At 43.5% G+C, this 27184-nt stretch overlaps 1 protein-coding gene across 2 annotated transcripts in view; it reads right to left on the bottom strand.

Annotated features, from left to right (window-relative positions):
- tbc1d4 (TBC1 domain family, member 4) overlaps positions 1-27184 on the bottom strand; it is a 215932-nt gene that overhangs the window by 102274 nt on the left and 86474 nt on the right. For both annotated transcript variants that reach the window (XM_067986534.1, XM_067986535.1), the window contains exon 2: positions 556-1137. In XM_067986534.1, coding sequence (XP_067842635.1) covers positions 556-1137 — 582 coding nt within the window. The remainder of the gene's footprint in view (positions 1-555; positions 1138-27184) is intronic.

The following is a 27184-nucleotide window of genomic DNA, read 5'->3' as shown; positions in this document are numbered from 1 at the left end:
CACCTTTTCAGGCAGTGAATTCCAGATCATAGCAACTCGCTGCGGAAAAAAATTTCTCCTCATTTCCCCTCTGTCCACGTCACATTATAAAATAGCAACACTGCATAAGCAGCTTCTTTGCTGCTCAGTGATTGGAGCACATTACCACGATAGGTAAATTGTCAAATTAGTGTTAGCATTTTTAAAAACGTGAATGCAGCCAATAATGCTGGAATCAATGTGAATCCTCCAAACTCATGGAAAAGTCCAATGAAAACAAATCAGCAGTTTAAAATCACATGGCTCCCAACCCACTGATCCCTATACGGGTAGAGGTGCCAATATGCCAGTACACAATGATCCCCATCTCCACTGGTAAGGCTGCATGCTACGCATGAATCCCAGCCGTCTACTCCAATGCCCCCCTACCCCCCTCCAGTCTCTACACTAGTAGAGATGCTTCAGTACCTCTCTATCCTGCATTAATAGAGATCAGAATATTTGCTGATTTCAGTACTGGCACCTATTTAACTCCTATGGCACGTAGTTCCGTACAAAAAGTAAAAACATGCATACCTGAAATAACATTGTCCTATTTTTCTCTGAGTCGGAGGGCTGGACGTGACTTGGAGCGCTGGCATGGCGCCTTCGGGCTTGCACTTTGGTGCCAAGGTCGGGCACCCTCTTGGGCATAATACTGGCGACGCTGTTACACCGAGAGCGGAACTCAGCCTGCTGCTCATCAAACGCTGTATCCCCCAGATTGGGCTCGGTCAGGGCCAAGGCCGACAGGTCGCTCTGACTGCCGTTGGCCGACGGCAGGTTGGTGCTCACGGTTGCCCCGTCAGCCACGTCCTCGAGCAGCTGCGAATCTCCCCCGGCATCTCCGTCCTCCTGGTCAGCGGTGGAATCGGCCAGAGGCTTCTCGTTCAGCAGCTTCAGCCGCTGCATTTCGAGCTGGTGCTGGGCGAACTTCTCTATGCAGTCGTCAATAAGGGTGGACGGAGCCTTCTTGTGCGCCACCACCACTTTGCCGCAGTACAGCACTTCGTACTTCTGCGAGTTGTAAAAGGCATCCTCGCTGACTTGCCGGGATTTTGTGTCCCCTTTCATGGCGGCCTTGGAAACTTGCCGGATGCTGCTGATAACATCAGGAACCTGAAAGAATAGGAAGAAAAGTGTAAGAGACCGAGGATTCCCCCTTTGAAAACGTCTGTAATCATCTCTAAGAAAAGACAACTTTCTTTTGGTAGGTAGATAAGTAGATTGAACTCATACAATACGGCATAGTTAAAACCAAACCTTTCTAGCTAACTACATCACATTACTAACACGTTGTGGTAGCAGCCGTGGCTCAGTGGGTAGCACTCTCGCCTCTGAGTCAGAAAAGTTGTGGGTTCAAGTCCCACTCCAGGAACTTAAGCACAAAATCTCAGCTGATACTTCAATGCAGTACTGAGAGTGCTGCACTATCGGAGGTGCTGTTTTTCAGATGAGACGTTAAACCGAGGCCCCGTCTGCCCGCTCAGGTGGGTTTAAAAGATCCCACTGCACTATTTCCAAGAAGAACAGGGGAGTTTTCCCTGGTGTCCTGGCCAAAATGTATTTCTCAATCAACATCACTAACACAGATAATCTGGCCATTATCACATAGCTGTTTGTGGGACCTTGCTGTGCACAAATTGGTTGCTATGTTTCCAACATTACAACAGTGGCTACACTTCAAAAAAAAGTACTTAATTGGCTGTAAAGTGCTTGGGAAATGCTGAGGTTGTGAAAGGCGCTATATAAATGCAAGTGTTTCTTATGCACGAACAGCCTCTGAACAAAAGGTTAACAAAAGGTGAGGAAAAAACGGCACATTAAACCAACTCCAGATGTAACCTGAATAAATATCATTTGTAAATTATTTAAAAATAAGCTTCAAACTTAACAATAAAAAAGCACTACACTACAAATGTTTACATGGTTATTTTGAAAGTCTTACTTATCAAATTTGCCTGTACCTTTTTAATCCAGTGCAAGAGCGGAGCCATTATTAACTCCCGGAGGAAAACCCAAGTGAAACACCATGCAGAGGAAGGTCTGTGTCAAAATATCTTTCTCTGAACTGAACTGATTTAGTTTTTGCGGTTCGTTGGTTCAAAATGCAGTTGTGGGAGGGATTTGACAGTTGCAAATTTAAAAAAAAGAAAGGAAGGAAGAAACCGTCCAGATGTTATCTGCTTAATTATGATGTCATTCAGCTGTACTTCCAAACAATTACATTGAATAACATAACTCTGCCTAACCTCAATACTGATGCATAATTCATTCTTTCCACTGGTTTCCTGTTCAGGAGAGTCACTCCACATTGCTGACGGTTTATTTTTATATCAAAATTATATTGCAATGATATATATGCTGCACCTAAACATTGACTGTTAATAAAAGGTGCATTGGAGGCTTGCAAAGAACTTATCAAAGAATCATCATAGAATGATATAGCACAGAAGCATGCCATTCGGCCCATCATGCCTGTGCCGGCTCTTTGAAAGAGCTATCCATTTTGTCCCACTCCCTTGTCCTTTCCTCGTAGCCCCGCAAATTTTTTCCCTTCAAGTATTTATCCAATTCCCTTTTGAAAGTTATTATTGATTCTGCTTCCCCTACTCTTTCAGGCATTTATAAAGCACCTGTCATGACCCCAGGACAATCCAAAGCGCTTCACAGCAGATTAATTAACTTTGAAGCGTGATTACTATTGTAAATGTGGAGAAACACAGCAGTCATTTCTCACAATCAGCAACGTCCAGAAATCAGGTTAATGGCCGGATCATCTGTTTTAATGCTGTTGGTTGAGGGATAAATGTTGTCTAGGACAAATAGTACCACAGGATCTTTCACATTAATCTGAGAGGGCATGCAGAGCCTCGGTTTAACCTCTCATCCGAAAGATGGTCCCTCCCTCAGCATCATCCTAGATTATAGGCTCAAATTCAGGATCAGGCCTCGAACCCACAACATTGAGTCAGTCAATAGTGCTGCCACTGAGACAAGGCTGACACTTAGATTTCAAATCTATACCAAAAATGTAGTTTTTGTAATGTGTGTTGGAACTTTACTATTTCAAATTGTAATACCTTTAGAAGGATAAATTACACAAATATTCAAACTTGCATTTGAACAACTAGTCCAGCCACTGAAACAAAACAATTTTCCTCTGTACAAGGGTTAAAAGTATCATGATTGCAGCGACAAAGTTACATCTCCATATCCCAGAAAGGTTTTCAGAGAAGTTATAAAAATCTTGACAAATAATTGTCATTATGGTCTAGAATTTGCTGTAGCAGGGCAATGAACGGTGTCTGCCTTCAGCAATGATATTTTGCGCTGCAAGTTACTGGTAGTGAGAGATGGGAATGTCGCAGTGAGGAAAACAGGGCATCTGGGACCTGAGTGAACACGGTAAGGAACTGGGTATCTCCTTAACCAATCAGATTGAAGGATTGTGAAATTAACAGCTCAAGGACAGAGAAGGAAGTGTAAATTCGAGTGGGTGAATTCAATGTAAAATCAGGTACAGAAAGAGAAATAAAGAGGGAAAGAAAGATTGGATTAAGAGAGAGAGAAAAAAAAGAGACGGAAAGGAAAAGTTTTTAAAAATCTAATTGAAATTTTTTTTTAAAATCTCATGCAATCAAAACCTAAAGGAATGAGATTCCACACTTGTAATAGTTCATTTTCAGTGCCAGAGAGGTTGACTGGCAGTAATTAACACTTATCACGTTGTTAAAAGGGTACTTAGACTGAAATGGACAAGACTTAACTTTCTGTGGCGAGTTTAGTACAAATTCAGCAACTTCACGCCATTCAATGTATTTCAATGGTGAAGCAGACGGCGAGATGCCGTTTTCACAAAGCTAACGGCGGAGCAGTGGATCTCAGACAGCAACTTTTGGATTTCCGCAGAACTGGTTCTCGCCTGAAGTTGCTGTAGCGTTTGCACATAAATAACAGTGAGCATCATTAGCCTCACCATTACTTCGACAGCAAATTCTGGGCCAACATGTTTACAAACAAAAATAAAAAGTTGCAAAGTTTTAAGAAAGCAAGACTTGCATTTATATAGCGCCTTGCACGACCTCAGGACGTCCCAAAGCAATTCACAGTAGTCACTGTTGTAATGTAGGAAACAAGGCAGTCAATTTGCGCACAGCAAGGTCCCACAAACAGCAATGTGATAATGACCAGATAATCTGTTTTAGTGATGTTGGTTGAGGCTTACATATTGGCCAGGACACAGGAGAATTCGCCTTCCCTTCTTCGAAATAGTGCCATGGGAGCTTTTATGTCCACCTGAAGGGGCAGACGGGGCCTCGGTTTAACATCTCATCTGAACGACGACATCTCAGACAATTAGAGTTCTTTGAGGAAGTAACATGCAATGTGGATAAAGGGGATCCTGTGGATATGGTGTGCTTGGATTTCCAGAAGGCTTTTGACAAAGTACCACATCAAAGGCTAATGCACAAAATAAGAGCTCATAGTGTAGGGGGTAACATCTTAGCATGGATAAAGCATTGGTTAGCTAACAGGAAACAGAGAGTTTGCATAAATGGGTCATCTTCAGGTTGGCAAGATGTGGAGTGCCACAGGGATCAGTGCTTGGGCCTCAACTATTTACAATCTATATCAATGACCTGGATGAAGGGACCGAATGTATGGTTGCTAAATTTGCTGATGACACAAAGGTAGGTAGGAAAGTAAGTTGTGAAGAGGACATAAGGAGTCTGCAAAGGGATATAGATAGGTTAAGTGAGAGGGCAAAAATTTGGCAGATATAAGTATAATGTGGGAAAATGTGAACTTGTCCACTTTGGCAGGAGGAATAGAAAAGCAGTATATTATTTAAATGGAGAGAAATTGCAGAACTCTGAGGTACAGAGGGATCTGGGTGCCCTAGTACATGAATCACAAAAAGTTAGTATGCAGGTGCAGCAAGTGATTAGGAAGGCAAATGGAATGTTGTCATTTATTGCAAGGGGAATGGAATATAAAAGTAGAGATGTTTTGCTCCAGTTGTACAGGGCATTGGTGAGACCACATCTAGAATACTGAGTGCAGTTTTGGTCTCCTTTAAGAATTGCTTTGGAGGCGGTTCAGAGAAGGTTCACTCGACTGATTCCTGGGATGAGGGGGTTATCTTATGAGGAAAGGTTGGACAAGTTGGGCCTGCATACACTGGAGTTTAGACGAATAAGAGGTGATCTTATTGAAACATATAAGATTCTGAGGGGACTAGAAGGGGTAGATGCTGAGAGGATGTTTCCCCATGTGGGAGAGACTAGAACTAGGGGCCACAGTTTAAAAATAAGGGGATGAGGAGAATTTTTTTCTCTGAGGATTGTGAGTCTGTGGAACTCCCTTCCCCAGAGAGCGGTGGAGGCAGGGTCATTGAATAGTTTTAAGGCTGAGTTAGATCGATTCCTGATTAACAAGGGAGTCAAAGGTTATAATAGGTAGATGGGAAAGTAGGGTTGAGGTCACAATCAGATCAGCCATGATCTTATCAAATGGCAGAGCAGGCTCGAGGGGCCGAATGGCCTACTCCTGTTCTTAATTGGTATGTTCATATGTCCCTCAGTACTGCGCTGTAGATTAGATCCCTGCATATAAATGTATGAGCCCTTTTATGAGGTCTGTTTAAAAAAGTCCCACCATCTAAATCAAACCTGTTGCATGTAAACTCTTTCCAAAAGCATTGTATACCTTAGCTCACTGGGGACTCTGCTGCAATTAATGTTGGAGTTGGCATTATTACTACGAGATTTGCAGATTACAAAGATATCATTTTCATATGTAAACAAAACAATGACGTATCTAATTATAGAAATCTATAGGGCATAATAAAGGATTTTTTTACATCACTGTATTCTCTGAGAAAATTCCCCCCTGCAATCCATGTTATAATGTAATTTTACATATAGGTGGAGATACTTTCTTGCCCTCCTCAAGAGGTTTGTAAAGGCCATGGTTGTCAGTAAATTTAATAATAGGGACCGCCTAGATTTCAGGCTATGATTTTCCCCTTACTATGTACAAGAATATTAATGGCTATTACACGGATGCAAAAAGTTTTGCCTAAGTTTTCAATTTTCCCTTTTTATCCATGTGTAATGAGTAACCCACAATGTTAAAATTTATACAAATAGAAAAATTGTCCACTTGCACGATGTGAATGTAATTTTAACACTTACACATGGAGGCAAAGTGGACACTCATCTGATGTAAGGCACCAACCCTCCCATTTTACTGGTTCCCTTTCTTATTCTGTTGTACTCCCCATTCAGTCAGCAAACTACATCATAAAACGGACAGTTCACTCCTTCTACTGAAAGTAACTGATGAACTCTGCTCCTCAGCAACCCGTCCTCGCCTCTCCTCCTCCACTCGAGGTACTTGAGGAAAATAAAGCAGAGGAAGAAGTAAAACGAGGTCCCTCACCTAAGGAAGGATATATTGACCTTGGAGGGAGTGCAGTGTAGATTTACCAGAATGATACCTGGACTCCAAGGGTTAAATTACGAGGCGAGATTACACAAACTAGGGTTGTATTCACTGGAATTTAGAAGATTAAGGGGTGATTTGATCAAAGTTTTCAAGATATTAAGGGGAACTAATAGGGTAGATAGTGAGAAACTATTTCCGCTGGTTGGGGAGTCTAGGACTAGAGGGCATAGCATTAAAATTAGTGCCAGGACTTTCAGGAGTGAAGTTGGAAACACTTCTATACACAAAGGGCGGTAGAAGTTTGGAACTCTCTTCCACAAATGGCAGTCGATGATAGCTCAGTTGTTAATTTTAAATCTGAGATTGATAGATTTTTGTTAACCAAAGGTATTAAGGGATATGGGGCTAAGGCGGGTATATAGAGTTGAGTCACAGATCAGCCATGATCTCATTGAATGGCGGTACAGTTTCGAGGGGGCTAAACCCCCTCCTCCTGTTCCTATCTTCCTTCTGTATCAGGTCCACACACCGTCACACGCTCTTTCCCTCTCAGGTACCAGCCCACGGCCACTCCAGCACTGCCACAGATTCCCCCACCGCTGTTTGTGTGCTAGATCCTTCCAGTAAGCTCACATCTAAGATTTCTAATGCATGCACCTACATAAAGCTGAAAAGTGAGGAGTTGAGAGGCAATCCGTTGCACTTGCCAAGAGGGCAAAATACATTTGCACACTCGTGCCCCCAGCACAATGGGGTAAAAAGATGATTGTGAAGTCACAAGTGTGGCAAGATATATCAAAACGATGATCATATTCTTTCCAACTCTAAGGGCAGTGAAACAGACTATGATTTATTGCCTAAATGTGTTTTTTTATTATTAGCATCGTTTCACATTCCCAGATGCTTCAACCAGAGAATAAAACACCGTTTTACGCAAAATGATCAGTGCTCGACTTTAGCTGCTGATTGTATTTATACATTTGTGAGCAGCAAATTATACTTCTCGGCTTTTAAAACAGATAACAGGCAAAGATTCTGATCTCCTCACACTGGTCCATGCACGCAGCTCATGCACAGGAAGGAAGAGTGGATTTCAGAAGGGAGCAGAACTGCCCACGGCAATTTTAGTGCTGAAGTGTTGACTGAAGTGTGTAAATTCATTTGACTTTAGTAGGGTGGACTCTCCAGTCAAGTACACTCGATTTTCGGGCATTGGGTGGAAGCCACTGCCGCCAGCGCTCCAGCCAATTTTCCAATCAGGATTTTAATTGGTGCAGGAAGAACCTACTGGGTGTTAGCTGTGGCTCAGTGCTGGCACTCTCACCTCTGAGTCAGAAGGTCATGGGTTCAAATCCCACTCCAGAGATTTGAGCACAAAATCCAGGCACTTCAGTGCAGGACTGAAGGAGTGCTGCACTGTCGCAGGTGTCGTCTTGTGGGGTAAAACCCTTTCAACACTTGGGCCACTTTGAAAGAAAGGGTTAACTGTGGCCCTTTTAAACATTACATTTGAAAACTGCAAACACAACAACAACAGTTGGAATTGGAAAAGCTTTCAGAAGTTTAGAACAGGCCTGCAAACGCAGCAACTGTAAACACTGGAAAAGCTTACAGAAGTTTATAACAGGCCTTTGGCTTGTGAAAATAACTGATAATGGAAGAAATCTTTGAAGCCGTTAGAATCAGAGACATCACAGCTATAAACAAGTCTGTGTATAGATAAAAGAAGCCTTATTCTAAATTGCCTAAGAAGAGGGTTTGCACACAGATAAGGGCAGCTTACGCATTCCAGTGGTCTGAAATAATTGCACATGGTTTACTGAGGTACATCAAAGAAACCTAGTCCCGAGTAACAGGGGCAATGATTGGACAAAAAAAATGACACTTTCCCCTAATCCTACGTCCCAGTGGTCAAAAACAATATAAAAGGCCTTGCGATGAGAAGAGACACTGCAGTCGAAGCAGCAAGCTTGAAAGAAAGCTCTGCTTACAACAAGGACGTCTGAGACGAAGACAAAGACCTCAAGATATGAAAGAGCTGATCACTCTTCGGCCTGGATGCAAAAACCCTTGGTTCTAAGGTTGTACGTATTTCATAATTTGCCTAATGTTCGTATGAATTGTTAAATCACGAAATAATCACGTTGCGAACACTAACTACACACGGGTAGAATAGGGTTCTATGCTTGATTTGCTTTATGCCTATATGAATTACATTAAATAATCACTTTTAATTAACAAAACTATCGCGAGTGTGACCTTCTTTGACTGACTATTGTCTAACTTCAAGAATCACTAAAAATCAGGAATATCTTAAAGTCTTTCGGATGAGACGTTAAACCGAGGTCCCGTCTGCCCTCTCAGGTGGATGGAAAAGATCCCATGGCACCATGTGAAGAAGAATTCTCCCTCGTGTCCTAGCCATTATTTATCCCTCAACCAACATCACTAGAAATAAATCATTTGGTCATTATCACATTGCTGTTTGTGGGATCTTGTTGTGCACAAATTGGCTGCCATGTTTACTACAACACTGACTACACTTCAAAAATTCTTCATTGGCTGTAAAGCACTTTGGGACATCCTGAGGTTGTGAAAAGCACTATATAAATGCAGGTCTTTCTTTTTCCCTATCTCAGAACTGCTGCTTTTCAGATGATACCAATTCGCAGTGTGTACATAGAGTCATAGAGTCATACAGCACGGATAGAGGCCCTTCGGCCCATCGTGTCCGCGCCGGCCATCAAGCCCTGTCTACTCTAATCCCATATTCCAGCATTTGGTCCGTTGCCTTGTATGCTATGGCATTTCAAATGCTCATCCAAATGCTTCTTGAATGTTGTGAGGGTTCCTGCCTCCACAACCCTTTCAGGCAGTGAGTTCCAGACTCCAACCACCCTCTGGGTGAAAAAGTTCTTTCTCAAATCCCCTCTAAACCTCCCGCCTTTTACCTTGAATCTATGTCCCCTTGTTATCGAACCCTCAACGAAGGGAAAAAGCTCCTTAGTATCCATCCTATCTGTGCCCCTCATAATTTTGTACACCTCAATCATGTCCCCCCTCAGCCTCCTCTGCTCCAAGGAAAACAAACCCAATCTTCCCAGTCTCTCTTCATAGCTGAAGCGCTCCAGCCCTGGTAACATCCTGGTGAATCTCCTCTGCACCCTCTCCAAAGCGATCACATCCTTCCTGTAGTGTGGCGACCAGAACTGCACACAGTACTCCAGCTGTGGCCTAACTAGTGTTTTATACAGCTCCATCATAACCTGCTTGCTCTTATATTCTATGCCTCGGCTAATAAAGGCAAGTATCCCATATGCCTTCTTTACCACCTTATCTACCTGTTCCGCCGCCTTCAGGGATCTGTGAACTTGCACACCAAGATCCCTCTGACCCTCTGTCTTGCCTAGGGTCCTCCCATTCATTGTGTATTCCCTTGCCTTGTTAGTCCCTCCAAAGTGCATCACCTCGCACTTTTCCGGGTTAAATTCCATTTGCCACTGTTCCGCCCATCTGACCAACCCATCTATATCGTCCTGCAGACTGAGGCTATCCTCCTCGCTATTTACCACCCTACCAATTTTTGTATCATCAGCGAACTTACTGATCATACCTTTTACATTCATATCCAAGTCATTAATGTAGACCACAAACAGCAAGGGACCCAGCACCGATCCCTGTGGTACCCCACTGGCCACAGACTTCCAGTCACAAAAACAACCTTCGACCATCACCCTCTGCCTTCTGCCACTAAGCCAGTTTTGTATCCAAAGTGCCAAGGCACCCTGGATTCCATGGGCTCATACCTTCTTGACCAGTCTCCTGTGGGGGACTTTATCGAAGGCCTTACTGAAATCCATGTATACCACATCCACTGCGTTACCCTCATCCACACGCCTAGTCACCCCCTCAAAAAATTCAATCAAATTAGTCAGACATGATCTTCCCTTGACAAAGCCATGTTGACTATCCCTGATTAATCCTTGCTTCTCCAAGTGGAGACTAATTTTGTCCTTCAGAATTTTTTCCAATAATTTTCCTACCACTGATGTTAGGCTCACTGGCCTGTAGTTCCCCGGTTTTTCCCTACTCCCCTTCTTGAATAATGGTATTACATTAGCGGTTCTCCAGTCCTCTGGCACATCCCCTGTGGCCAGAGAGGTTCTGAATATATTTGTTAGAGCCCCCGCAATCTCCTCCTTTGTGAGCAGCCTAGACACCACACCTTGATTATACAATCAAGTTGCTCTGTACAACTTGAGGACTGAGTTATTTAATGACTGAACACTGGATCAGCATCCAGCAAAGTAAAGGATGTCGATTCCTGTTCTTTTAACTGTTTGCTGACTGTGAATCAGGGCCTCTTCCCAATTTAAACCTTGTATGTTATTTCAGGTCCTGCACATTGTTTCATACAGTACCAAATGCAGCACATTTATGTTCGAGCACAAATTACTCCTCAGTTTATAGAATATTTAGTGGATGTTGGCAAAATGATAATACAATACAAAGTGTTCTAGTTTAACAGCTCAGTTTACTCCTCTAAATGTTTGTTCGGAAGTTAGGGGAGATTTAACGCTGCCCATTCACACATATCACGGTCTCATTATTCGTTCTGCCAGATGGGGAGAAGGGAGAAAACCGTAGATAAAAAAAACTCTATTGGTTATTTGATTATTATCCTGTCCTACAAACACCACAGCCACTCAAACCCTAATGTATACCAGTGTAAGGAATCTTACAACACCAGGTTATAGTCCAACAGTTTTATTTGAAAATCACAAGCTTTCGGAGGCTTTCTCCTTCGTCAGGTGAGTCACCTGAGAAAGCCTCCGAAAGCTTGTGATTTTCAAATAAAACTGTTGGACTATAACCTGGTGTTGTAAGATTCCTTACATTTGTCCACCCCAGTCCATCACCGGCATCTCCACATCATAATGTATACCAGAGCATCGATGCAACTGTTTGCTTGATAGGTTTCCGATTTCACGGAGTACCTACTGAATTCAATTGATCAGTCCCCAAAACACCACCGTATGCTGTAGTCAGGCCGCGCACATTTATATAATTCGCTGTGCAAAACAAAACCTGGTGTGTTTTACACAGCGAATTATCCCTCGCTGTGTAAAACATCATCCCTCCAGATCCTACATCAAAAGTTCATTAACCTCAGCTCTCGCATTATAAAACCTACTAGACCATCAGCTCCTATTGACCAAAACTAAAACAAAAGGCCACATTGGCAAGTACAAGATTTGTATAGAAAATTTGGAATCTAATCTTGGGATTTAGGTAAGGAAGATAAGCATCCCGAGATTCATTCTTGTGAACTGTGTCATCGCTTGAATTTTTTGATGGGAGTAAGAGACTGTAACGAGAAATACTTGACACCCTCCAACAAATTTTGGCCATTTGCCACTTTTGTTAGAAATTACACGGTGTAAAGCCACTCAATGGCATCGCAACATAAAAGGGAACATTTTCCTGACCGTGCAATTCAATACTTTGAACAAAAAGGCTTCGTCTGTCAGTATGTTACAGGCTACCTGTGGGCTTCTAAAGGACTCCCAATTTACACAACAAAACCCACACATTGATATAGCGAGCACTTAGATGCGCAGTGACTGTCAAAGCACGTTACAGTATTCTAGACTTTTACTCGTTTTGAAGTACGGAGTGGATCATATGCCACGTCACCAGCTCCTCAACAAACCAATCGGGGAAAGAGAAATGATGACTGGGGTTTAAATGCTGTTGGTGTCAGCCATCATTTCCCATAGGGGGTGCTGTGAACAGTCTTATTCACGTTGAACAGAGAATTAATCAATGGCAAATCTGTACGTGAACACTCGATTGAAACATTTAAAAAGCACCAAATCCTTCGACAAACATAAACAGGAGACCAGATTGGATAATACTGAAATAGATCTTTGGGGATACTGTTAATCTCAGAGTACAGCCATTTCACAGTTAAAGTGGCAGGATCTTGTTTTGGTTCTTGCCTCACTTGAATATTACATAAGAACATAAGAAATAGGAGCAGGAGTAGGCCAATCGGCCCCTCGAGCCTGCTCCGCCATTCAATAAGATCATGGCTGATCTGATCCTAACCTCAAATCTAAATTCATGTCCAATTTTACAGCAGGGATTCTGGATCTTCTCACGAGATTCCCAAATTTAGCATTTTCTCATTGTTGGATCTTGCAAAAGACTTCTTGCTTCAGTTCCAGTCCTGCAGACACACTCCCAGACAATGATTTCCCCTTAAAATTTGGGTAACTTTTTAATCTTGCCTCCATTTTTAATCACTCTCCATCAAACCTCCCGACTGACACCTAACTCCCACATCTTGATGCTACCCTGAATGTGTGTGACTTATGCTATTCCCACTGGTAATATTGCTTCCTCAATCACATTGTTTGAAGCCCCTGCTAGCTCTGCTGCTCTCTGCCCCCTGCTTTCCTTCTCCTACCTGCCTTACCTCCAGTCATGTTGCTGCAGGACCCACCCACTTTGCCACCAGTGTCAGGAAATCCACTCCCTTCAAATGTGACCAGGATGAAAATCTTCCCAGGTTACGGTTGGGGCGAACTTGGCTTAGGTTTAAACTAGAGCTTAAGGGTAGATTTCAATTTGGGTTATGATGAGTGTTAGGCTTAGGATAGGGTCAGGGTCACAATTGGTTTAGGTGTGGGATTATTGTTTGGTTTAGGTTTAGTGGCAGCTTTTGGGTTGAAGTTGGGTTTAGGGTTAGCTTTAGGATTACATTGGGTTAGAAATCATAGTTACAGTTGGATTTAGGGTTAGGATTGGATTAACATTAGGGTTACAGTCAGCCTCAAGGCTAGGAATAAGTTTTGGGTTATGGTCACATTCAGGGTTAGGATAAGAGTTAGGATTGAGTATCAGGGTTAGGGTTAGAAATGGGGCTAGGCTTGAGTTCATAATTAGGGTTCCCTTTAAGGTTACAGTGAAATTATTTCAGGGGATAATTTTAATTTGCTGAAGGGAATTATTTGTTTAAAGGAGAGAGTCTGGGGACCAGATGAGGTAGGTGGGGTGAGGGACAGATCTGCCAATGCATTGTATCATGTGTTAATGTAAGGATTTTTCTTGATCTGGACAGGTTTAATTTAAAACAAAAGCTATTATAACATCATTTACTGAAAAAATATAATCTTTTATCTTGTTACCTAAGTGTGACCAATCAAATATGAAACCTAAAGGTTGAAATCCCAATGGTGCGGTTAAATGTTGTGGGCAGGGTTAAGTGGTGCAGGGACAAGGTCAAAGGTTGCACAAGCCAGGGTTGTGTCGGGGAGAGAGGGGCAAGTGCCCTTTTCTAACAAATTCCCCACTGATCACTACATGGTGGGGCAGATTTTTCTCTTTTGCGTTTGGGACTGAAAAACAAGCGAGCTGCGTTGAGACGTGCGATCGTCCCCACCCGATTTTACTTAATGGACTCATCCAGGTGATCTGCACCCAGGCACAAGTGCGGAAAATCTGTCTTAATATTCAGTAAATACATTTATTAGAATACGGCAGACACACAGGAGGCCCAATGTTTGCTAGTATAGGCATTGAATCTAACTGAACTTGTGCGTTCCATTTATCAAGAGTAATGCTATTACGGAAGGCACTGTCTGGCTCTCGTGAAAGCCCATTGAAATATTGAAACCACATCATCTCAGTTCACTAACTCTCACTCGTGCTCTGCCTCAATGCTATTATTCAGTTTTTTTCCTCATGTTACTGGCATAGGTGGCTATAAAAGTGTCTTCAATTGCAATTTCCACCCATCAAATTTTAGTCTAGACAATCCAGTTTTTGAGTGAACTGCCCAGGTTTTGTTTTATTTTATAATGCAAACCAGATCCCAAAAGTCTGACTTTCTTTTAAAACAGAAATCTACGCGGTAAAAATTGGTATGCTCATTTTTCGGATGCAACGATGACAGATTTAGCAGTGGGAGGGCCTGCATCCAATAAGCACGCGCACTTGGGTCACTGCTAAATTCGTCAGGCCCATCTTTTAGGCGTCCTGGGCAGCCGTCTAAAACAGGCACAAGGCCGCATGCAAGCGTTAATTGAGGAGCCTAATGCTCGTACGAGGACCCGCTCTGTGAAATTGGTCTCTGATAAGAGAAGCAGGAGCCAGGCCTGTTCCACCCAGGATTCTTCAGCGGCCTGTGTATCCTGGATATATTTTTTTTAAAACATTGCTGTGGAGCCAGGATGAGCAGGAGTGCTCGCCTGACTCCATGGTAACCTGATCACTAGCGCCCCCCACTCCCCTCCCTTCATCCCCCCCACCTCCACCCAGGACTTTGGGACGCTGCCAGCGGTCTGATATTCATTCTGTTTAACAACAACCTGCATTTATATAGCGCCTTTAACGTAGTAAAATGTCCCAAGGCGCCGCACAGGACGTTATCAGATAAAATTTGACACCGAGCCACATAGGCAGGTATTAGAACAGGCTTGGTCAAAGAGGTAGGTTCTAAGGAGCGTCTTAAAAGGAGGAGAGAGAGGCGGAGAGGTTTAGGGAAGGAATTCCAGAGCTTAGGGCCTAGGCAGCTGAAGCCACGGCCACCAATGGTGGAGCGATTAAAATCAGGGAGGCTCAAAGGCAAGAACTGGAGGAGCGCAGAGATCTCGGAGGGTTGGAGGAGGTTACAGAGATAGGGAGGGGCGAGGCCATGAAGGGATTTCAAAACAAGGATGGGAATTTTAAAATCGAGGCATTCCCGGACCGGGAGCCAATGTAGGTCAGTGAGCACAGGGGGTGATGGGTGAACGGGACTTGGTGCGAGTTAGGTTACGGGCAGCAGAGTTTTGGATGAGCTCGAGTTTATGGAAGATAAGTAACTACAGTTCTCAGTTTAAATGGCTAAGCTGCCTAGGTAGGCAGCGGCTACTCGCCCAGTTAATATTAATGAGGCCCAATTTCAGGCTTCTTCTGTGCCCGAATTAACTTCTTTACCCAGAGAGTGGAAGAATGTGAAACTTGCTACCGCAAGGAGTAGTTGAGGCGAATAGCACAGATGCATTTAAGGGGAAGCTAGATAAATACATGAGGGAGAAAGGAATAGAAGGATATGCTGATAGGGTTAGATGAAATAGGATGGGAGGAGGCTCGTGCGGAGCATAAACACCACATGGGCCAGTTGAGCCGAATGGCCAGTTTCTGTGCTGTAATTTTTAATGTCATTCTACGAATTATTACCCCTATGATGTGGGAGATGTTGCTAAGTGACTTTGTCTCACCGCCAAGTCATGATACCCTCTCGTTCCCCCAACCCCCCCCTCTAGTTTTAGATAGGGTTTGCCAATGTAAAACATATCTTCTGTCCTCATTGTTGGTCAGTCAGGTAAGAATTGTGAGATTTTCGTTTTTAATCTACATTTTAATTCTTAAAAAAAAAAAGGCTGTCCTACGATCAAAGAGCTGCTGACTGGGAGCGTCGAGCTGAGGGTTGCCCAGCTCTCGTGTATCAGTGCAATTTCCATCATAAACAGCTATTAAAATTCAACACTGGGGAATGAGGTCATGCCTGCAGCTGCAGAGAAGCAGATCATATTACGCATTCGTGTAATAAAACCTATAGACTTTGTTTCAGTTAGAAGCATTTTGTAAGAGATGTGAGGATCAAACTCACCCCATTCAAACGAATTTAATGATCTCCTCGAATGTTCTAATGGCACACTGGCTACGTTCAGAATTGTTAATTGAAGGAATTAGACATTGAACAAGACTTTGGGGGGAGAAAATGTACCATGCTGGGGTCTGAGAATTGTAACGGAGTCAGGGCCCAGTGCTGCTAGGGCTAAGCGGTAGGCAAATCATGGGCCGTTTAAGCCACTTCTCCATTTAAGTTGGGTCACAGAAAAGCACCACTCAAATGGAGCCCTTGGCCTACATGGACCACTCTCCTCTGTCTACATTAGTTGGCCCTGCTACTCCAAATCAACGCTCACTGGGACTCCCACTTTTTAAAGTACGAACCAGAGCTTTGCACTTGTCTGTGATTTCCATGGCTACACACGCACAGACAGGGGAAGGGGTGGGCAATTTTCTCTCAGATAGCGTTCTGCTTCCTCTTTGTTGACTGGGACCCGGTTAGCACAGTAGCCAATTCCATCTCAGGAAAGGCCATGATGTGGAGATGCTTGATGGACTGGGGTGGACAAATGTAAGGAGTCTTACAACACCAGGTTATAGTCCAACACTCACCTGACGAAGGAGGAAAGCTCCGAAAGCTTGTGATTTCAAATAAAGCTGTTGGACTATAACCTGGTGTTGTGTGACTCCTTACATATCTCAGGAAAGAGCAGAATCCCTTGACAGCAATCAGTCGGAGGTGAAATCCAGCCATAACTAACATGTCCTGCTCTTACAGCTTCCTTTCGCTCTGTCACAATCAAGCACACAGATGCAGGAACCATCTATTTGTCTTTAGCGCATCAGGACAGGAGGTACTAATCTGACAGCATACATCACAAAACGCATGGAAATCGGAGTTTACAATGCTCTTGGAACTCTGGGAGCCAAGTCATTTATATTTGCTAGTACCCCTGGGATGTCAGCCATCAACAGCACCCCATTATAGTAAAGGTGCCTTTACAGTGCCCTCTAACCACATAGGACAACACTGCTGCTCACTCAAAAGCCATGAAAACTCACAAAGCTAAACAGTATGCAATGACTGGCAGGGTCATTGCGACTGTTAAAACTGTGTTCTGCTTTCAACCAGCAGTTACTGTGCTGCACGAGTGAAATACAGTATAGTGGTACCGTGCTGCCTAAACAGACAGGGACAGAAAGCTCCCTCTGTCCTTCATGTTCACACTGGTGTGCATTTGGCATTTGGAACAGCACAGCCACGTCAGCCAATATGCGCCGCCTGTAATTATTCTGCTGACCTGCCAGAGGGCGCTGCTGGCTTCCTGACCAGATCACAGCAAAAAGGCATCTTCCAGAAAGCTGAGCGGCAGCACTTCACGAAGAGCCAAAAATCCTTCTTCAGTTCTTCCCTTGCTTCGGAATGCACGGCTAGGCAAGAGAAACAGAGGCAGGCTGGCAGGGCAACGTCCTATTTTGGACAAGAAATATCTGTTTTATTATTTTAAGGAAACAATCGTTCTGAAGCATATGGAGAAGTAGCTGGCATTCGGTGAAAGAGGACGGGGAAAAGAGGAGTGGACTGATTTTCGTCTCACTGCCGCCCCGGTTTTCAGCGCTAGCAGGATGGAAATTGCAAAGAAAATCACTGACTGCTGAGTTTCCACCCCAGGCCCGCCCATTGCAATTTTCGAGCAAGTCTCGATTCAGGCAGCAAACACTCCAGCCAGAAACAGGCGGGTCCCTCATGCGTATATTTAAATAAGGTTGCTATGACGTATTTAGGGCCCCGATGCAATTTTGGGCTTCCAATAGTCCCACCCAGTAGATCCGAATATAGAGCTGCCAAACCAGGGCTCCTTAAAGGGACCACTGCAGGCCTCTCAGAAAACATGGCATTAAGAGTTTTTTTTAAAACCTATTTTTGTTCCCTGGCCCCATAAAACGGTTCCACCGTTGCCGTTGCCTCCATGTGCGCCCCTCCCCCCCACTACTGCCTTCCTCCGCTTCTGGCTCAGCTCCACGCAGCAGCTGCCAGATTTCCCCATCAAAGAGCTGCTCATTTAGCACTGGCAGATTTTATTCAAATGAGGCCCGATAGACAAAATCGACTGGGCCTTCCGCTGGCGACATGGGGCGAGCGAGACTGCTCCGCCCACTACCTGCCTGACGCACACTAGAAATGAACTGCGGCCCCCCCCCAAGAGGTGCGGTTCAAACCTACACGTTTTGCTCATTTTGGTGAACCCAATTCAAGGACACAGTCACACCTGTCCAGGTTAATGAGAGTTTGCTATGTCTGTGTAACATACTCCCATTATCAGTGACATGCTCAACGTACTGTATGTCTTTCATTAACTGGGTATGAGTTGAAATCCAATATTTACGTAAGCTCGATCTTCAAACCCAACAGAGACCCAACCCTGAAAGGTCTTCTCATTCTCCCTAGATTAACTGGAAAAGTACTTTTATTTTCACTCACAGGATTGTTGCCGTTAAAATTTCAGCAGCAACGTGAATAAATACATTTGGTTACAGACAGTAATTATTAACATTTCCAAGTGATTATTCACTTGCTCAGCTCTCGCCCTCTGCTCATCCTACCGTGAGGCTGTCTTGCTGTTTTGTGAGGCACACAGTGGGCTTAACCCACTTATCTATTCATGCAGAAGTTTTGAGGGCATTACTTAAACTCTGGACCTCACACCCAGGCCTAACTATTTGTGGAAAACACAAACAATCTTGAAGAAAAGTCTGCAGCAAGAGAAAGAAGTTTCCTGATCTTGCATCTGTGCTTGAGATAACCTGGAGAGGTTTTTGAGATAACAAGGAATAGTAGAACAGCTGCCAATCTAGAGAAAATTCCAGCAATAGTTAACCTTTATTTGATCTCAAGACCTGTTCCATGTTCCGACAAGGAATACCTGAGTACTGGCCTTAAAAGCCACAGGTCAGATTAGTAGCTAAGCATAACGACAACACTCCGGGGCTGTGGTTGCCAACTCTGGTTGGACGCATTCCTGGAGGCTTCAACACATGACCTCCCACTTCCAACTGCCCAGCCCAGTCAAACAGCCTTTTTTTTAACCCCCCCATCTCCAATATTTTTATAACTAATAAACAAGTGTGTTCAAAGAAAATGAAAAAAAAACAATTTTTTTCAATGCCCCTATGATTTTTCTCCCAGGTTGCTCACAGCCGTGACCGGGAGATTAATTCCCAGAGACTCCAGGACAAACCTGGCAGACCCCAGACTACCCATCAATAATACCATAAGAGAACAGATATTCATTATTTTGATTCACTGTCGGGCAAGACAGGACTTAATGAACAATTTAAGGGGATTAATTGGTTCGCTAAGTCTGTCTTAAAAGAGAGTCCATTTTTAAATCCCCCTTTCAAGCACACTCCCAATACAAGTGGTCACTCAGTGCAGTTTCTTGGAAGTTGGCCATGTCACAATCAAAATGGACTTGCTGCTGAACCATATAGTAACCATGTGAAAAGGCATGTACTTGCTACAATTAATGTGTAATGTATTAACCCAGCTGAGAAGTGTGCATGACACTCAGAGAAAACATGGCAGAGGCCCTTTAAAATTCTCTTGATGACATGAGGGTTGTCAGTGGGACAATCCACCAATAGAGGGCACAGTAGCATGGGGAGTTTTACTCGATGTCTATTACCCAGCGCACGTCAGAAGGACGAGTGCAAGGAGGTGTCCGATTGGAAGAAAAGTACAGGGGCAAGCAACGACAATGATTGTCTATTATCGTACTTAATTATATGTGGGCGGAACTGCCAATTCCCTTACATTGGCAGAAAAGGCTGAGACAAAAATGAAGCATTTTCATTTGTAATGTATCGTGGTAATGACTTTTCTTTTTATCCATCAAGACTCATACGGGGTTAAAGGTTAAATAAGTTCACAGAAATTGGCCCAGTTTGTTTAGATGCAGTAGCCGCGGAAAAGAGACATTTTGGGTCCAAAAATCCGGGGGCCAGCTAGACTGCCGACCTCTGATCCCTGACCCTGCCACAGAGTATCCAGGGTTGGGTCACGGGATTTAAATATTTCAGCTGGTGCCAGTGCCTGTATTGGTGCATCTTAGGTGCCCACTAGACCAGGGAGGGGTGAAAGATATGATGCCCGTATGGGAATGCTGGTGGTCGACAGTTCCCCCTCCCCCAAAATGGTGCAACTCTCAAGGTTGTTTGCCCCTTGGTAAGACAGCTAATGCTAAAAAATTTTAAAAGGCAATTCTGAAGTCTTGTAGGGCATGACCGTTGCCTAGAGACCCTGAGTGAGCCCGACTTCACACCCCAAAAAGGGCCTGGCCGTCAGTTGCTTCCTAGTATCCAGATCACAAGTCAAAAAGGAAGTGGGGGCCTCAGGTGGGCGAGGCCCTCCTGTCAGCTGCACCTTCTCACCATGCCATAGACCCTGAATGGGTCAGATGGAACTTCCACCTAACTCAGGCCACAGCCGAGCGGAGACCTAGCATTTCGGGTCCCATCTGGTTTGTCTTCCCCTCCGCTGCACACACAGGCAATTTATGCCAGGAGTGAATCCCAGGGCCTTGTGAACATTCAAGGTCTTTGTCTCATCAGGTACCTGAGGGATGGGTCATGCCATTCAATTCAAATACAAACAACTTCTGGCCTTAGTTTGTAAATGTTTGATTGGCAGCTCTTTTTGAGTTTAAGGAAAACGCATTCAAATCTTGTTGGCCTGTTCACTATTTTGGCAAAGTGTTTCTCAGCCTGTCTTGCGACAATTGGTTAGTCTATCTGAAGCCATCAAAGATAGATTGGACTGAGAGAGAGACTTCATGGATGGCCAGCTACACACCACCATTTAAATGTTACTAAAAACAGAAAATGCTGGAAAACCTCAGCAAGTGAGGCAGCATCTGTGGAGAAACAAACAGAGTTAACGTTTCAGGTCGAAGATCTTGCATCAGAACTGGAAAACATTAAAGAGTTCAAGCTTTTAAGCAAGTAGAGAGCCAGGGAAAGGGGGGAGGGAATAAAAGGGAAGGTCTGTGATAGGGTGGAGGGCAAGAATGATTAAATGACAAAAGGGATGATGGTGCAAGGCAAGGAGGGTGGTAATGGGACAAGTAAAGAAACAAAAGATGAGTCTAGAGGAGCTGTAAATGGCAACAGCAGAACCGTAACCAGCAGCTGCAGTCCCACAACAAAAATAATAAATAAATGAACTTTAAAAAACTGGGAGCAGTGGTTATGATCTGAAGTTATTGAAATCAATATTGAGTCCAGAAGGTTGTAAAGTGCCTAATCGAAAGATGAGGTGCTATTTCTCAAACTTACACTGTTCCAATGAAGCTCGATGTAAGAGGCCGAGGACAGAGAGATCAGAGTGGGAGCGGGACGGTTTTGGTCACCTGTCCTAATATCTGATGATGTAGCTCGGTGTCAAATTTTGCGTGATAACGCTCCTGTGAAGCGGCTTGGGACATTTTACTATGTTAAAGGCGCTATTTAAATGCAAGTTGTTGATGTTGCTCCTCGGTTACAGCTCTGGTTCCAGGACACAGATCCAAGTTTGAATTCTTGCTAAAGTGGACTGTGCACACACTGTCCCTCGCTGAAGCCCTGGTAGCTGGTATGTCTGTCGTACACACGCTGCCTCGGTAGGTTCACCCACATGTCCTTAAAGCTCCTGAGCTGTTATCTTTGGCTGTTCCTACGCCTCCTCAAAAGTGTCCAGCAAACAAAGATTTGATGTACGCCCACTCTGCAGAGTTCGTGGAAAGACTGCTCTCTGAAAGTGTCGTTCAGATATCTCCTGCTATCCTCGCCTCTCAAACTTTGACAACTCCTTTTGCTGTTTCTATGTAGGAAATTGAGTATTGATGCTGGAAGTGGAGCATACACAATTAATACAATGTGCAAATCCAGTAAATGGAGCAAATGTGCACATGCCTCAATAATTAATCTTTGGTAAATAAAAAAATTCATTAACAAGTAGACTTATTTAGTCCCCAGAAGTAATTTTAGGAACATAGCATTTACTCTTATTAACATTAACACACAAAATGACTGCACCTCTGTGCACAATTAGCACTCTAATGCAATGGGCAAATTAACTGGCTCCATTATCCAGTGACGATACTTTGTCACTAAGTACCTTCATTCATTTTTTAAACAGGAATTCCCCTGCAACTCCAATATAATCCTAATCAGACCTCGGTGTAAATGGGATTCATTAGGGAAGTGCTGCATACAAATTACATTGATTATCCCAAGCTGAACAAAAGATATAATGTACAGCTGTATATTATACTAAAAAAAAAGACTTGCATTTATATTGTGCCTTTCACGACCTCAGGACATCCCAAAGCACTTTACAGCCACTGAAGTGAAGTATAGTCGCTGGTGCAGTGTAGGAAAATTTGTATTTATACTGTCTATATTATTCAATCCAATTATTAATACAGTGACTAATTATTAATAAGGTAACTTACTAGAATCCGTGACTCAGCATTATCATTTCTATTAATGGTTTTGTTATTTGTAGGGTGAAATTACACTGTGCAATAAGGTAAAGCTGTTAATATGAAACTTCTACATCCGATATTTTGACGATACATTAACCCTTTCATTTAAGGTACTTGCATGCTGCAACTGCACCCCATTGGTATTCAACTTCTTAAATATTTTTCTCCCATTTTTAAAATTTGATTTGCTCCTTCCCTTCCACTCTTTTATACATAAAAAATTCCTGTTGCACCACCTCCTATTCCCCAGGCCTCTATCAATGTTGCTCTTAAATATCAATTCCCTCGGGAGACTCGAGCTCTAGTTTTCCCTCGTTCTGTGTGGTAAAACGTCTAGTCTCTTACTCACATAAACATCTGACAACATAGCCTACGACAGAACCTACTGTATGCAGATACCAGGGGCACCGGCCCTTGTAATTCATCACTGTGGTGTCAAATATACTGTCCCATAAATAGGATTATCTTCAATAAATCAGTCACTATATGCTTTTGGCTGCTATTAGCATTGTCAACTCTGGTTGGACGTATTCCTAGAAGTTCCCCATCTCCAATAGTTTTACAACTAATAAACAAAAGTGTTGGAAGAAAATTTAAAAGAACATACAACTTTTCTTATTGCCCCTATAACTTTTCTCCTGGGTTGCTCACGGCAGTGCCCAGGAGATGAATCCTTAATTCTTGGAGACTCCAGGACAATCCTGGAGTGTTGGCAACCCTAGCTGCTACCAACTATTTTAAGTACTACAAAATAACTTCAGTATCAAACGCACCTTTAACACAGTAAAATGCCCCAAGCCACTTCACAAGAGTGTTATCAAACAAAATTTGACACTGAGCCACAAAAGGAGATATTAGGACAGGTGACCAAAAGCTTGGTCAAAGAGTTAAGTTTTAAGGAGTGTCTTAAAGGAGGAGAGACAGGTAGAGAGGTGGAGAGGTTTAAGGAGGGAATCCAGAGCTGAGGGCCTAGGCAGCTGAAGGCACAGACGCCAATGGTGGAACAATTAAAATCGCGGATGCGCAAGAGTCAAGAATTGGAGGAGTGCAGAGATCTCAGAGGGTTATAGGACTGGAGGAGGATAGAGAGATGGGTGGGGGGGGGCAAGCCCATGGCGGGATTTGAAAACAAGAATGAGAATTTTAATATCGAGGCATTGCCGGATCGAGTGCCAATGTAGGTCAGTGAGCACAGGGGTGATGGGTGAACCGGACTTGGTGCGAGTTAGGATACGTGCAGCAGAGTTTTGGATGAGCTCAAGTTTATGGAGGGTGCTAGGTGGGAGGCTGGTCAGGAGAGCATTGGAATAGTCGAGTCTGGAGGTAACAAAGGCTTGGATGAGGATTTCAGCAGCAGATGAGCTGAGGCAGGGGCGGAGATGGGTGATGTTATGGAGGTGGAAGTAGAGGGTCTTGGTGTTGGAGCGGATATAGGGTCTTGAAGCTCACCTCAGGGTCAAATAGGATGCCAAGGTTGCGAACGGTCTGGTTCAGCCTTAGACAGTGGCCAGGGAGATGGATGGAGTCGGTGGCCAGGGAGCAGAGTTTGTGGCGGGGACTGAAGACAATGGCTTTGATCCTCCCAATATTTAGTTGGAGGAAATTTCTGCTCATCCAGCACCAGATGTTGGACAAGCAACGTGACAAATAAGAGGCATTGGAGTGATCGAGAGAGCCAGTGGTGAGGTAGAGCTGGGTGTCGTCAACATACATGTGGGACCTGACGTCGTGTTTTCGGTTGATGTCGCCAAGGGGCAGCATGTAGCTGAGAAATAGGAGGGGGTCAAGGGTAGATCTGGGGGTCTCCAGAGGTAACGGTGCTGGAGCATGATGAGGAGCCATTGCAAGTGATTCTCTTAAGGTTTTTTTAAAATTGGCGAGCGCTTATGAAGACGCTCACGGTATGAAGTTTTCATGATTCAATCTAATTCAACTAATCGAAAGTTCATAAAAGTAAAGGAACTGAATTTGTATAGCTATGATAGAAGCAATAAAAAAATGTTCAGTAGTTAGTAGGTTAATGTGGCAAGATAGGCAGCTGGCATTAAAACAAACATAGTGTCAGCTTTATAAGAACAAAGACAGCAATTGACTTTCCACTGTTTTCACTGTCATCTCTTCACGGTTTATCACTGTTGTAACCTGTAGTATCGAGGCACTGAGCCAGGATTTTATCAGAAGTAACCGAGACCCAAAACTTCCCAGTTAGCAAAGACTGGAAAATTAAGAGATTGAACTGATGAATTTTCCAAGCACATGGCCTTCATTCAGAGACAACCAGGCCGAACTGTACGGGCAGGATTTCACTGAATCTCCTTGAGACCTTTCAGCTTCAAGCCAATTACGCTTCAGTTTAAGATGGATATCACACGTACCGATCTGCTCTTTCAACTAAAAGCCCATTTAAAGTTTAGCTCAACTTGCTGATAGGGTTCAGGAAGTAACTAGACAGAGTTTAGAATGGTGCCAGTGTGCTGGGGGAAGCAGTTTTTCCTGACGGGTAGGTTTTCATGTATTTTGTTTTACAGCTGAAGCAGCAATAAAGCACTGTTTTTTGTTTTCTATTCTTTACTTGGCATGCCAAGCCATTTGATGAACAGATATGACCATCATATCCAAAAATTTACATTTTTACGTGTGCAACACGGCGAGGAACGTGAGCCGCAGAGAGTGGAACAGATTTAAGGAGTCGTTCTTTTGACTTTGACTCCCAGCGGCAAGCTCGGCATTTCATAGCGCATGTCTGAATTTCAAGTCAGCAGCACCTGATTTTCCGAACATTGAAGTTAACGATGGGAGAATCATGTGCAGCGTGTGCCTGAAATTCTGCTATAGAAAGAAAGGCTATGCACCTTTTACACAGTCAGGATGTCCCAAAGTGCTTTACAACTGCTTTTGAAGTGTAGTCACTGTTGTAATGTAGGAAACATGGCAGCCAATTTGCACACAGCAAGGTGACACAAACAACAATGAGGTTAACGACCAATCTGTTCTCGTGAGGTTGGTTGAGGGATAAATATTGGCCAGGAAACCTTCCCCTGCTCTTCTTCGAATAGTGTCATTTACGTCCACCTGAGAGGGCAGACGGAGCTTTGGTTTAACATCTCATCCGAAAGACGGCACCTCCGACAGTGCAGCACTCCTTCAGGACTGCACTGGGAGTGTCAGCCTAGATCACGTGCTCAAGTCTCTGGAGTGGGACGCGAACCCACCACCTTCGGACTCAGAGGCGAGACAGTTACCCACTGAGCCGTGGCTGGCACCTACGACCTGCTCGCGAGAAAACCTCCCTTGTGGGGAGCACAGTCGGAAAATCAGCAGTTAGTCTTTAATCACTTTTCAAAATACATTCTCCAATCCGAGATACAAACAGCAATTTCCAATCGGTTATATTATCTAACTGACCTGTGCATCTTTTTAAGTCTCCCATTTTCAACAGGATCCTGATTTTTAGCATTTTCTCACTGCTGGTGGAACAGATTTCTCACTATGGAGTAGACATGCAACAAGTTTTAGGAATTCGCCCTATGGCCAGTGCCGATAGATGAAGTGAACAGTTCAGTTCAATACCTATTGGAGTCTCTATTCCAGTGATCCCATTCATCCCCATCAAAATGCAACACATTGCTCGGTTATAGGACATTGCTGGGACAGTGCACACTTCTGGAATATCGCATACTACCAGGAGACGGTACATTAACCTGAATACAATTTGTCAACAAGATAAAGTATTCCACCATGCTATAGCCCATTACCAAGATACTGCACACTATCAGGAGAAGGTAAAACATCAGGACATATCACACTGTGGGATTATAGAACTCTACTAAGACATAACAAATTACCAAAATCATTACAAAAGGCTTCCTAAGTGGATAATTAGCTAAACTGCACATCAAGGTGGTGTCTTCAATGTAAGGACCTGTAATAAGAATCTAAACGGTACTTAAAATGGGAACTTTAATAATCAGTGCTATGTAAAGAAACAATGTCTACTTTTAGGAGTATCTGGATTTTATCTACAGCTGTATCTACAGCGACTTAAAAGTAATCTCCTTTAATCTATGTTGGGTGATTAGATTGTCTGTTACCATTGTAATGATACAGCAGTCACGATCAGCATGAAGACAAAATGGAATAGTTTTGTACTCACACTAATTATTTTGCTAAAATTATCGACAGGACAAATTTCATCCCGCAAATGTAGCTTAACAAGCAATTAGGAAATCAAGGGGAAAGGGATGGGGAAAAGGAAAGGAAAGATCAGGTGCAAGTCGTCATTTATGTGGGAACTAATGAGTAGGGAAGAATAGGATTCAGGTTTTGAAAAGGGAGTTAGGACATAGATTAAAAAGCAGGAACTCACAATTAGTAATCTCACATCACTAACAGTGCCATGTGCAAGCCAGTGCAGGAACAGCCAGATTAGGGAGGTTAATTTTCCACATTGGAAATATGAAGCAATAGGTTTTTGAGGCAAGACTATGAAAAGGAAACAGATTTTAAATGGAGTAAAGGAGCAGAGAAACAGGTCATTAACAGTAGTAACAAAGGTCGATGAAGCC

This window comes from Heptranchias perlo, chromosome 6 (genome assembly GCF_035084215.1).
Source record: "Heptranchias perlo isolate sHepPer1 chromosome 6, sHepPer1.hap1, whole genome shotgun sequence".
Classification (NCBI taxonomy): Eukaryota; Metazoa; Chordata; class Chondrichthyes; order Hexanchiformes; family Hexanchidae; genus Heptranchias; species Heptranchias perlo.
Note: the sequence above shows the minus strand (reverse complement) of the source record. Positions and strands in the feature narration are given on the sequence as shown.